This window comes from Triticum aestivum, chromosome 4A, assembly GCF_018294505.1.
Source record: "Triticum aestivum cultivar Chinese Spring chromosome 4A, IWGSC CS RefSeq v2.1, whole genome shotgun sequence".
Classification (NCBI taxonomy): Eukaryota; Viridiplantae; Streptophyta; class Magnoliopsida; order Poales; family Poaceae; genus Triticum; species Triticum aestivum.
In genome coordinates, this window is record NC_057803.1 from 602,625,494 (window position 1) to 602,639,305 (window position 13,812).

The 13,812-nt window shown below is 39.3% G+C and overlaps 1 protein-coding gene across 1 annotated transcript; it reads right to left on the reverse strand.

Moving 5' to 3' along the window:
• Positions 1-10,801: 10,801 nt before the first annotated feature.
• On the reverse strand, positions 10,802-13,812 carry LOC123087439 (receptor-like protein EIX2). Its single transcript, XM_044509446.1, has one exon. It carries the CDS (start codon positions 13,794-13,796, stop codon positions 10,902-10,904), a length of 2,895 nt encoding a protein of 964 aa, XP_044365381.1. The 5' UTR covers positions 13,797-13,812; the 3' UTR covers positions 10,802-10,901.

Consider the following 13,812-nt stretch of genomic DNA (forward strand, 5'->3'; position numbering starts at 1 on the left):
CCGTGCCCAAATGGTTGTACCATGCATTAGCACTTGTATTTTCTTTCTATACAGTTTTTCAATGGAAGAAGCGTACATAGCCATTTTTTTCTTATAAAATGCAGTCTTTTTTGTAGATGAAGATGCAGTCTTATTTGTAGCTCAGAGTTTTTCTTCTCAGCTTTTAGAAGCTCAACTTGCATCGAACAACTAATTAAAGGGGCTTACCTTTCATGATTGGCTGCACAACACTTGGATCGTTGAATACAGCTTATTTTTGGCTCTCTTGTCTGCTTCTACTATTTGCTGAACTTGAAAGAAAATATCACTTCAAGTTGCAATTTTAGTGGTGCTTTTAACATCCATCTCATGAACTAGTAAACCATGCGCGCAGGCTTACATCACTGCACCTGGCTTGCCTAATCTGGCACAAGATGAATTTCACAATGCGAAAGAACGATGCTATACACACGATAATTTTTGAACGATTCCCGGACGACGCACAACATCAAGCCGTCCATTCGTTCTGCAAACCTGGACATCATCGTCAAATCCTCCATCGTGCATAGTTCATTCGGCAGCCGTCGTCTGCGTAGCAGTTTCGATGCGAAAAGATGAGGCAGAGCTCAAGGAAATGGCTAGCTGCAAGGAGCAGTTTCTTTCGGACCAAGCTATCGCTGGGATTCTCAATGAGCATATATGTTTTGATGGTGGAACAGCGCTAGAAGTACCGACTGACTAATGTTGTTCGACTCTACTAGTGCGTGTGAAATAATTACTGTTCTGCCCGGGCAGAGGAGCCCCTGCTATTCCCCATCAGCTCCGAGCCGCTGCTACGACATCTGATGTTTCTGCTGTGCTGCGATGTATGGTTTGTCAGGTATGCATTGACTGGTTGTTGTATAGATCCATTAATTACTGCAACTTGTTACTACAAATTAGTAAGTTGATTGCAGCATGATTTTAGATTGTGTCTTCCAATTTTGCCTCCCACTCCTTATTGGTTCTCCTCTGTTTCTACTGCACTGCTTAACTTGAAAAATATCTCTTCAAACAGGCAATTTTCATCGTGCCATATAACATGCAGCCGGAATCCACATGACATCGTGTCTATCATGCATGTAGGCTTACATCGAGGCTGTTCTGGGCTTTCCGAATCTCACGCAAAACCAATTTCACAATGCGAAAAAAGGAGGCAGAGCTCAAGGAAGAGACCAATCTCGCTAGGATTCGTTCTGTTTTTTTTTTTTTGAAAAGGGGGATCCCCGGCCTCTGCATCAGCACGATGCATACGGCCATCTTATTGAAAATAAAACATCCACAAGGTCTCGAAGTCTCAGTAGTAGCAAACTAAAAAACAAACGACAAGGCTCACACAGAGCCCAAAGGCTAGATACATAAGCTAGACCAACAAAGGATAAACCACAACCGGTTGGCTGAACAAAAGACAGGTAAACTAATTGCCTATCCTATTACATGACCGCCATCCAAACCGGCTGAAGATATCCCGTGCTACCGTCTCCCATCGGATAGCACCAGTAACCAAACGCTCCCTGGCCTCCGTCGGAGTGAGTAGCGACCAGGAACGGATAAGTGCCGTGGCTCTGAAGATAACCTGCAAAACATGAGTGTTTGTTGTTCTGTTAAAAATAAGATCATTTCTGCAATTCCAAAGCGCCCACACTAAGGCGCACACCCCCACGCGAATATGCTTAGCTAACCCGGGCTCTACCCTGTTAAGCCAAGCTCCAAACATCATGTTCACCGAATTTGGTGGAGTAATATTGAAAGCCACATGAACAGTTGTCCAAAGAATTCTAGCTAGTGGGCAATCAAAGAATAGATGCTTAATGGTTTCACCCTGATCACAGAAACTACACCTAGTAGGACCTGTCCAATTACGCTTTGTTAAATTATCCTTTGTTAAGATAACTTGTTTATGGAGAAACCACGTAAACACCTTAATCTTCAAAGGAACTTTAACATCCCACACATGCTTGGAGGTCGGGATGGAGCTGGAATTAATAACAGCAACGTACATTGATTTAACAGTGAATTCCCCGGACCTAGTGAGGTTCCAGCGCATATATATTTTGATGGCACAAGAGCTCTCAAGCAGACTGACTAATGTCGTTGTACCATGAAAGTATTTGTCAACTAATGTGATTCAGAAAGGAATTAAATGCCATGGCTCTTCTGTTCTGCCTGACGAGAGGAACCCCTGCTTTATATTCCCCGGCTGTCAGCTCTGACACCATAAGTAAGATTATTAGTTTCAACTCAACCATTTTTTTTCCTGGCAATGCTTCATTCATTCATTCATGAATGTAACTTGTCTATTGTATCACTGCTTTTCTTTGTATACTTGTTAATGTGGCCATCACGAAGCAACAAATTTTACACATCTTGGGCCTACGTGTGGAAAATACTAGGTACCGTCCGGGTCACCGGTCCTTCTGGTCAGTTGCTTGGTGATGCTTGAGGTGACTCTCTGGACGGACATGTTGAATAATTCCACACTGAGTTGGACAGCTCACTCTCCAAACTTTAATTTGGTGTTTTTCATTGTTATTTACAGTTCCTGTTTGGTGTTGTGAAGCTTTAATTTGCCAACCAAATCCAAAAGAGGAAAAACTACAGAAATGCAGCGACAGCTATATGTATATTGTCTTCCCAGTTCCAGATCCAGATAGGAGAGGCCTGCCTGTGCAAATTGCAAAAATACTGTTGGGTGTGCATCAGCAGCTCTGTCATGGGATGTTCGTGCATGCCGCTGCTATGTCATGAGATGTTTCATCTGTGCTGTGGACCAACTGTTAGCTATACATGGAGTGATTATTATCGATATGCAAACTACCGTAGTGAGATGATGCATGATTTTACATCCTTGTTTTCTCGAGTATGTATTTTCTCTGGATGCTTTCTACTTTTTATTGTGAGCTGTTTGTTCGGCGGGTATTTTCTTTGGATGCTTTCTATCTACTAGGTGCCGGCGGGCAGACCCGAGAGATATGATGGATGGCAGAAACGGAAGTTGGGGGAATGGTTTGTAATCCAAACCAAATCCAGTCCAAACCGTACATATAGTTGGGTGGTGCTATGCCTCGCCTGTAGCAAATAAATGAGCCAGGCCCTTTCTTTTTTTTCCTTTTATATATATTTCAAAATGTTCTAAGTGTATATGCATTTTGGAATACATGCTAAAATCTTACGTAACCTGGTTAAAATAAAAAAAATGTAAGTTTTGAATAAGTGTTCTCGTATTTTATAATATGTTCATTAAATCTAGAAAAATATTACATTTTTCTCTAAATGTTAATGCCATGTTAAAAATGTTCATGTATTTAAAAAGTATTCAGAACTTATCAAATAATGTTCACTTTATCATGTATTTCAAAATATATTCCAGCATTATCAAATAATGTTCACTTAATTAAAATGTTTCTAGCTCTTTAAAATATTAATCATCATTTATATTTAAATAAATGATGCATGTACTCCCGGCCTGTGCATTGTTTGATGCATATACCCAGCTGATTCATTATTTTGTATTGAAAAGGATGCAAGCTTTTTTATTGAACACAATACAGATGCAAGCGCTTTTATATACGCACATGCCCAGCTGGTTCATTGATCCTGTCTACAAAAACTAATCAAAATCATTGAGCTTAATTTACGGCGGGGTTAAGCTTATATAGGTCATTGTGCATCTGACTATCAGTGTCACAAATTGGGCTTTGTTTTTTTCTTTTACGATGGGACTAGGTCTTTGTTCATTGCTGGGCATTAGTCGACACGGACACAAAGAAAAGACAGGAAATCCTATGTGACGCATTTTGCATCAAATAGACAACAATCGCAGCACAACGCACGAGCAAATGGACGGGCCATTAAGCGACATCCACGTGCTTCGGTTCTTCTCTTTTTTCCTGTGCGTACAGTAGCAACTTGACGACACTGTAGCAACATTTTGGCGCTGTGGTTCATCGAAGCACTGTAGTCAGGCATTCTAGCAAACGTTTTTCATCATTAATTTCTTTTTGCAAATAACAGGAACGTTTTGAATTGTGAAAAAACTAAAACGAGAATATTCTTTGAAATTCTAAATATTTTCTAAAATTCTTGATTATTATATTTGAAAAATTGCGGATAATTTTGGATATTCGCAAATTTTTCCTAAAAATGGTAACTATTTTTAAACCAGAACCATGTTCTGAAAATCCAAATATTTTAAGTAATCCTGAACATTTTTCATAAATTTCAAACCTTTTTTCATTTTCTTAACATTTTTTTATAAAAAAGAAAAGAAAACCAAACGGGTAAAAACCTTCTAGAAGGTTCCCTAAACCAGTAAAAACCAGAAAAATTCTAAAATCTGATACAGATACTGCTGAATGGGCCGGCCCATCTGTCGCTTGCTCGGTCTATCGTTTTTCTGAAGTCTTACAATTTGACGCATTATGTGTCAAATAGATTACCAGAAAAGACGCATCAGATCGGTCTTCTAATGGCTAGGAAACCCAGCCAAAAGAATAATGATTGGTTCTTTTTTTCCCTTATCTCGTAGCATTTTGACAATAAAAAAAAATAATAATCTCATAGCATGCCATTTATCTTTCTTTTTCTTTTTTGCGGGCAGCAGGCCGTTTAATCTGTGGTCTAGATCTGGTATCTTATATCTTATATCTTATATTTACTAATTGAAGGCACCATACGACCCTTCATATTAATCCACATCAGCAAGATTAATTTAGCCATTAGATTTTAAATTTAATGGTCAAGATCTATTAACAGATCACTCGCAAAAAAAAAGATCTATTAGCAGATGCTATCTTATTTTCTTTAAAAAAGAAACACCACGTAAATCCACACGTACAAGAAAGGAAGTCCTCGCGCGTTAAAAGAGAAGGAAAAGAAGTCCTCAACACCCACGTCTTAGAAAAAACAGCCTTCATGAAAAAAAACAACCCACATCTACATACAAGAAAAGAAGTCCCGATCCTAAAAAAAAGTCCCAGGTACGCGTAGGCATGTCTCAATAAAAAATACACATCCCAAAAGCACGCACACACAAAATTCACCCTGCCTTCTCTTTTTTTTGTTGGCTGTGCCCCTCTCATGACAGGAAAAAATGCCACGTAAAAAGAAGTGCTCGAGGCCCATTAAAAAACGTTCATGTCGCAGGTTCCAAAAATAAATAAAAACAACACGCATGTTTCGTATTGAAAAAAAACCCTGAAACGTACAAATAAAGAATCATCAAGCTTCAGGTTAATAAAATATACATACCTGAAAAAAATCAGTCTCATCATAGACAAAGACATGTCAAGATAAATAGATAAATAAAATTTCAAAAAACAAGATAAAATAAATAAGACACAGACATACAAAATCTCTCTGTAACGGCTCCTAAATATCACCGCTGCAAAGGTCATTAATTTTTTAAGTGAAATAACCTTATTATAACTCAACTATGAAATTATGTAAAATGTGTTAGACACTAAAAAATCTTATATGATTGTAAACATGTTAATAAATATAAATTAAAGTATTGCCATTGTTTTTGTGCTAGGGGTTGGCAAGCTAGACTTTTGAGTATTCCAAATAGGGATATTTCATAATCGCCTACATTTTAAATTTATACACATGCTTTTTCAATTAGTATGAAACACTCTATTGTCTAATTTGATACTACAGATAATTATATCAATTTAGTTGAGCAGTGAGTGTGTGTACGCACATGTTTGCCCCAAATTTTCTTAACCTATTTTATGCAACCTACAATGTGGATCAAATTCATAAAAATTATTACCCCGTCACAAAATAAGTGTCTCGAATTTGTATTAATTTTAGTACAAAGTTGTACTATAGTAAGACACTTATTTTGAGATGGAAGGAGTATTTTCTAGGCCAGGAACATGTGTATCTTGCCATAAGGTTCAAACTAATACATACTTTCTCCATACGTCCATCACTTAGTAGGTGGCATAAAATTCACAAAGATATGTACTTTCCGTAATGATAGGAAGGATTCATTTACACAAATAACGTCAGTGCGCAACATAAAGGGAAATGGATGCACTCTTTACAATCTTAAAGCCTAAAAATACATGTGTATATTTTGTGTTATCATTATTTGAATAATAAGGCATTTCTCCATTAGTATGATATCAAGGATTTATAGAATGTTACTATAATTATGCACCTAATTATGCATCCCTATAATATCTAGACCGTGCAGACGCACGGGTTGATGACTAGTTATTGTAGTCGTGATCTATTAGCTGATCCCTTTTGTACAACAACTTTGGGGTCAAAAGTGGGCACCCTGTTCTTTCTAACCTCATTAATATTTCCCCTAAAAGGACGCACACCTAGCCGCCGCCTCCAAGAACCCTAGCTTTCTGCCTCCCACCGGCGCCGATGCCGGTCCATCCCGTCTCCGGTGGCCCTATGGCCATGGAGGCGGAGTGGATCTCGGCCCTTGCCGGTGGGAGGGCTCCGTTTTTAGATCTTTTTTCGAGCTTTGTTAGGGTTTGTGTCCTGCTCAGAAAGACGAGACGGTGGCGGCTCCCTGAAGATGGAATGAAGGTCTCCCCGTTCTGGTGATGCGTCTTGCATCGTCGGTGGGCATGTGAAGTTTTGTCTCCGGTGGATCTGTCTTTGGTGGATTTGCTCGGATCTGTTCGTCCTTTGTCTTCGTTCGTGTGTTTTCAGGTTGGATCCTTTTGATCTACACTCTTCATCCGCGGCGGTTGCTGTTCTGGTGCGTTGGTTCTACGGGGCCTTAGCACGACTACTCCCCGACTGTCTACTACAACAAGGTTTGCCCTGCTCTGGCGAGGGAGGGGCGATGACAGCGGCGCGCCTTCGGCTCGCTTCAGTGCTTGTAGTCGCCGCTAGGTGGTCTATGGATCTGGATGTAATTTTTATTATTTCTTGTGTTCGTTGTACTACCATGATTGAAGATGAATAGATTGGAAGTTTTTCCCGCAAAAAAATTTTGGGGTCAAAAGTGGCCAGAACCCTTAGATGGGGTAATTTTGTGTCATAAAAATGCAAACTGAGTAATTAAGATAAGAAAAACTGCAAACATAGTGTAGGAGGTGGAATGAACTCTTAATTAAGGAGTCTCGTAACATCATGTCGGAATTCATGTTCACCCCTGGCCTTTCTTTTTTGTGAAAACATGTTCACCCTAGGCTTAGTTCATAGTATTCAAAAACCAGCTAGCATAACACATGGCAATCTACGCATTACCTTAAACATTAAGGACCTACCAATCTAGTTTTGTTTTGCAAGTTATGTTAACCAAGATAATTGATACAACGAAGAGCCATGCTTCGGTACCCCCCTCCCCCTCTACAAACCGTATAAGGATAGTATGGTCATTTGACCATAATGTATAGACACCTCCGTATGTAACGCATACGAGCTATATGCATACGTACATAGCAGATCCGTCGGCCCATCAGACAACTAGCGCACGTCCCCCATCAATCCTGGGCCTGGCCCATTTATTATTTTATTGTTTATTAAGCTTCAAAAAATAAGTGGATGAGCAGTATCGAACACCCAACCTCTTGGTTTATCTCCACCTGCATTAACCAACTAGGACAGCGCCCTTGTTGTGCCTGGCTTCTTCTTTTATACATCTTGTTGTGCATCTTATCTGTCTGTTTTTCTTTTTGCCTTTTTTCTTCGGTTTGTTTTTATTTATTTCTTCTTATTTTTCTATTTTCTTTTTTAATTTTCTTAAATTCGTGAACATTTTTTTAAATCTGTGAACTTATCTTTTAAATCTGTGATGTTTTTTCATATGAATGAATATTTTTCAATATCGCAAACTTTTATCAATTTCATGAAATAAAATTCAAATTTTTATCTTTTTTAAAAATTCTTTAACCTTTTTTCAAGTCGATGAAATTTTTTGAATTTCACAAACTTTTATCAAATTCGTGAACTTTGTTTTGTCAAAATTATGAAATTTTTATTTTGCAAACTTTCTTTCCAAATTTGTGGACTTTTTGTCAAATTCTTAACCTTTTTTCAAACAGATGAACTTTTTTTTCAATTTCACAAACTTTTGTCACACTAGTAAGCTTGTGTTGCACGTCTCGGCTAACACATGTAATCATATATAGGATAATCTTCCCTAAAAATAATAGGTTAACCCTATTGAAAATTTCAAATTTCACACAAAGTGTATAGTACCTAATTCTTAGCATACATAATATGAAATATCATTCTTCATAAATCAATATTCCTTTCACGTACATTTCACCCAAACAATTTGAATACCTTGAGCCGTGCGTGGCCATGGGAGATGGGATACTGATTTTTCGTTGACCAGGATAGGATGCACCGTGATTAGTTTCTTATTTTCAGGGGCCGTGATTAGTGTCCTTGTGAGCGGCGTGCGGAACTTTGTTCCGCGGGCGAGGCGTCCTCCTGGTTATTTGCTAATAACACATTCACGTTAGATTAGATCCATCTTAGGTGAAGGATTTAATTAAATAGATGGGATTGGGTGGTGTTGATTTGTCGGTGTACATTTGTTTGAGTGTACATTGGAAGGAAAATGGTGTACTTTTCTGAAATTGATAAACCGTTTTTCAACCTGTGGACTTTGTGGCAGAAATTTTCCAACACCAACACAAAAAACCAAAAATCTAGGTTTTTCGTTTTCGGTATCGTTTCGGTCTTTGATTTATCGATTTTTAAGCCCACACCTAGCTTAAAGGACAACAAAAGTTCATAAAACTAAAAAAAGTTCATCGATTGGGAAAAGCTCACAAATTCGAGAAAAAAGATCGTGAAATTGGAAAAAAGTTCATCGATTTGAAAAAAAAATCACGAATTTGACAAAAAGCTCATGAATTAAATACTTTTTTGCAAGAGGCCTCTCGGCTGTGCCGGTCCATTCTTGCACGAAAACAGGGGAATTTTTTTTAAAAACCGTTTTAAGTACTTGTATAAATTCTAGATTTAAATAGATTTTTATTCAAACCTGGCATGGATGCCTATCATGAGCATGCCCACCTTATTGCAAAAGTTGGGGTTACTGAAAGATGTACAAACATAGACCATGTCAACAGGATGGCGACAAGACTCCATCTCAGAGCACATTGTCTACCGACATTCTTCAAATGGTGTTGCAAATCGTTCAAACCTGGTATTGATGACTACCATGGGTATGCGTATGTCCACCAGCTTGAAAACTTGGTATTGTTTTAAGAATGTCCAAACTAGACCATGTTCAATGGATTGTGTTCGGGTTATGCCAGAAGACTCCCACCTTCCGACAAAATTTAGGGTCATTTCAAGGATGTCTAAAACTAGATCATGTTCAACGAAGGGTGTTAGGGTAGCCCAGAAGGCTCTGTTTGAGAGCACATTATTTCTTGACAAGCTTGAAATGGCCCCAATTTTTTGCATGGCCTTATATGAACAATTCAAGGCACCATGTCAAGTTGTTTCATGTTTCCACAAATTTTGCATTTTTGAAGTTTTCTCGATAGAAAAAGGTCGACAAATAACTGGACGTGTCATAACTTGCATACGGTGTCGAAAGTCGTTCAAACCAGGCATGGATGCCTATTGTGGGTATGTCCACCTGTTTGCAAAGTTGAGGTAATTTTAAGGATGTCCAAAAATAGACCATGTGCAACGAAGGGTGTTCGGGGTAGGGTGAGAAGGATCCTTTTGAAAGCACGTTGGGTTTCGACATCTGGCGAATGGCTCCAATTTTTTTTCCACCAGCTTATATGATAAATTCAAGGCATCGTTACAAATTGTTTGTATTTTTAACAACTTTTGCATTTTTAGAGTTTTCTCGATGAGAAGGGCTGATAAATGGGCGGACGTGTCACAACGTGCAAATAGTGTCGGAAGTTGTTCAAATATGGCATGGATGTTTCATATATCCATGTCAGGCTGTTGCAAGAAGTTGGGGTCATTCATCAATAGAAAAAAAACACCTATTGAGAAGAGTGTGCTAGACTAGGCCAAACGCGTGCATCCGTGAGCATGTAGTTTCTCATTAAGAATGCCTCTGTTATTTCCATTTTTTGGTATTACCAATCAACATGAACATTCTCCTATATCCTAACAATCTATTGAATTAGTGAACAATTATGGAATTTCAAATTGTGTATGAAACTTTTAAAAAATTGAACCCTTTTTCTAAAATTGTGGACAAATTCCCAACAATTGATATTATCCACAAATTGCAAACATTTCTTAAATTTTTGAACAAAAAATGTAAACACGAATTTTTTTAATTTCAGAATATTTTTAAAAATTGTGAACAATGTTTGAAAATATGAACATTTTTGGCACTACAAAAATATTTCAAATTTTTATATAAGTTTCAAAATGGAGAAAAACAAATTAAGAAAAAAACTAAAAACTAAAAATATAAAAGTAAAAAAAAATCTTAGGCTTTAGCCCAACTACACAATGGCATCTCTCCTGTCGGGTGCCTGTTGGGCCTGCCCAAGCATTAATAGATTTGAAAAAAATCATGAATTTTAAAAACAGATGTTCATGATTTTGAAAAACAATCCCAGTGAACAACAATATTAAAAACCAGTTGCCTACAACCAAGACCAAATATAGGGTCGGGACGAATTGAGAGTGAACAACAACAATATTTTCGTCTGCCCACTCTATATCATCAGTGCAGGTGATCTCAGAATTTAGATTCATCAACACGCTGGGTTCATCATGGCTCACAAGTACAAACCAATAACGGTTACATGCATCATGCAACATTCATTATTACAAGTTTACTGAAAACAAAAATGCATACACTAGCACAAGTCTCTAAATACAAATTATTCACTTTCATTTATTCATACAACTCATATGATAGACTGACACTCGTCATACGCTGATTTATTGCAGCACTAGAATTGTAGTTACCTAGTCCTAGCTAACCTGCCCCAAGTGACAACTATAAACACATAGGCTTTGTCATGCACCTTGTCAAAGAAGCGGAAATAAGCAATCCTCCATGCTTTCTTGAAGAGCAGAGCAATGAAAACAACCCAAAGGCCAGCCACAAACCCTGACCCAAGTCCAAAGTAAGTGAACAACATCGACTCTGAAAGTTCTTCACTTCTCTGTTGATGGTAATGCTCCGGTGCATTACTGTTGACTGAGCAATTTTTATGAAGGATAGGCCCACAAAGGCCAATGTTGCCACTGTACATGGCTGGGTTCTCCATGTAAAGAGTGTCAAGTTGACTTCCTGATGGTATTCTTCCTGCTAGATGATTATAGGAGAGGTCTAGAATGCTCAAGTACGTTAGATTTGATACACTTGACGGGATTTCTCCTGAAATATTATTGTTCGAGATGTCAAGCGACTCCAATGTGTGCATGTCCCCAATCTTGTTAGGTAATCCTCCATTCAATTGATTCCAAGACAAGTTCAAATTTATCAATCCTTCAAGAGACGTTATTTCCTCTGGAATTTTACCATTTAAATAGTTGCATGAGAAGTCAATGCTCGATATCTCCAAAACACCATAACCTCTGTATTTAAGTTCTTGCCTCTTGATGACTACTGGCATATCAATTGATGAAAGTGGGGAAAATTTAATGATTGTGCCAGGATCCAGTACGAATGGTGTTGTCATAGCTGTTAGATTTGATAGATGATGAGGTATGGTACCTGATATCCTATTAGCCGCCAGATTCAAATGATAAAGTTTTTTGAGGCTTGTGATATTATTTGGAATATGCCCATAGAACATGTTGTTGCTCAGACGTAGAACCTGTAGTTCCCACAAGTTCCCAATCCACATTGGCAATGTTCCGGAGAATCTGTTGCTTGCCAGATCTAAGTAAGATAGCTCTGTGCAGCTTTCTAGAAATGGTGGAAACTTGCCAGAGAAGCTATTGTTACTTAATGACAGAATTGACATGTCACTTGTTTCAAAACATTGTGGAATTTCTCCTTCAAGAAGATTGTTGGCCAAAACCAAGGAGTATAAGTTCAATCCACATACAGACACTGGAATTTGACCTGTGAAATAATTGGAAGATAGATGTATCCTAGACAGGCCTGGAACCCCAAAATTTGATGGCAGCGGTCCTGATAAAGAGTTTCTTGGTATGTCCAATGTGCTTAGGTTTCTGGGCAATTGAGGTATTCCACCAGATATATTGTTTGAACCAAAGTATAGAAGTTCCAGTGACATGTTACCCATATTTTTTGGCAAGGTACCACTTATTCGGTTATTGGAGATATCCAAGAATGTGGCCTTTGAAAAGGCACTAGAGAACCAATCTGGAAACGTATCGTTTATTCCTGTGCTTGATATATCAAGGTAAGTAAGATCCACTTGCCACTTAAGCCATGCAGGAAACAGAGGCCCCATCTGGCAAGATGCAAGACACGCTTCTTGCAGTCTAAATGGAGGAACCCATTCTGAACCTACCACAATCTCCAATTGATTAATACTAGATAACTGTTCTTTTGCAATCATCGGATCATTCACGATTATGATCTCTAAGCTTTTTAGACCATGAAAGTGTTCTTCTGTAATCAAACCATCCAAGTGATTGTCAGTTAGATCCAACAGAGTCAAATTTGTGAGAAAGCCAATTTCAGATGGCACATGTCCAGTCAGGTGGTTGCCAGAGAGATGTAGAGACTTCAAATTTGTAAACTGCCCTATAAATTCCGGTATAGGCCCAGTAATGTTGTTCAAACTAAGATGAAGAATGACTAAGCTGGTGCGGTGTCCCATCCAATCTGCTAGAGTTCCTGTCAATTGGTTTCCCATCAGGTGTAACTCGTGCAATCTGTTTGACGAACATTGTGGCAGCCTCTGCGCTTTGATTCCATATGAGAAAGTAGTGTCAAGGTATAGGAACCTCAAGTTGCATAGGTTCTTCAAGTCTGCCGAGTCCATGCTCATCATGTTGTTACCTTGTGTCAAGGATAATTCTTGCAAGGATACCATACCCCCCAATGCATCAGGAAGCTGACCATATAGTCCATTGTTATTTTCGAGGTAGAGATGTTTGAGTCTTGTTAGGTTCCAAAACCAACAAGACGCAACCGGGTTGTAAAAGTTGTTGTAAGAAAGGTCGAGCTCCTCAAGAGTTGTAGTGAGGTTTAATTGTGGGAGCGACTGGTTCGCACTAATTAGGCCACAACCAGAAAGATGAAGGGACCTCAAAGAAGGAAGGGCGTTCACCACATGAGGCCAGTCAGCTAGCGTGCTCAGGTCTACTGAATCTAGGTTGAGATACCTTAGAAACCGTAGACGTGTTAACCATGAGAGATCCTTGGAGGAAACTTTATATGGCTCATAGGCTGACAGGTCAAGATAGTGCAGCTTTGAGAGGTTGCCAAGGTGGGGAGGCACTTCCACCGAGGAAACGTATACTACATGGGATAGGTTAAGATATCTCAAGTTTGCCAAAGAACCCAGAAAGCCGGGGATACGGCCAGTAATGCTGTTGTTGCTGAGATCAAGATGCTCCAGATGCGGCAGGGAAAGCAAAGAAGGACTTATCTCACCGGCCAGTCCCTGGCCTCGAAGGTTCAGCGCGACGACATGGGTATGGCCAGTCCGGTTGCTGCACCGGACACCTCTCCACTGGCAGCAGTCGACGTCGTCTTTGCGCCATGAGGCGAGGAGGCCAGCGGTGCCAATCTCGCCGGTGATGCCTCGCTTGAAGGCCAGCAGCGCGTCCCGCACCTGCGGTGTGCAGGCGGCCGGCACATGGGATGAGGCGGCGAGCAATAAGGTGCCGACGAAGGCGAGGAGGAGCAGCAGCTTTGCAGGAGGATGCATGGTGATTGTGGGTAGA

Bases quoted from the DNA above. Each gene is read 5' to 3' on its own strand.
- LOC123087439 (XM_044509446.1), bottom strand. From the start codon at position 13,796: ATGCATCCTCCTGCAAAGCTGCTGCTCCTCCTCGCCTTCGTCGGCACC.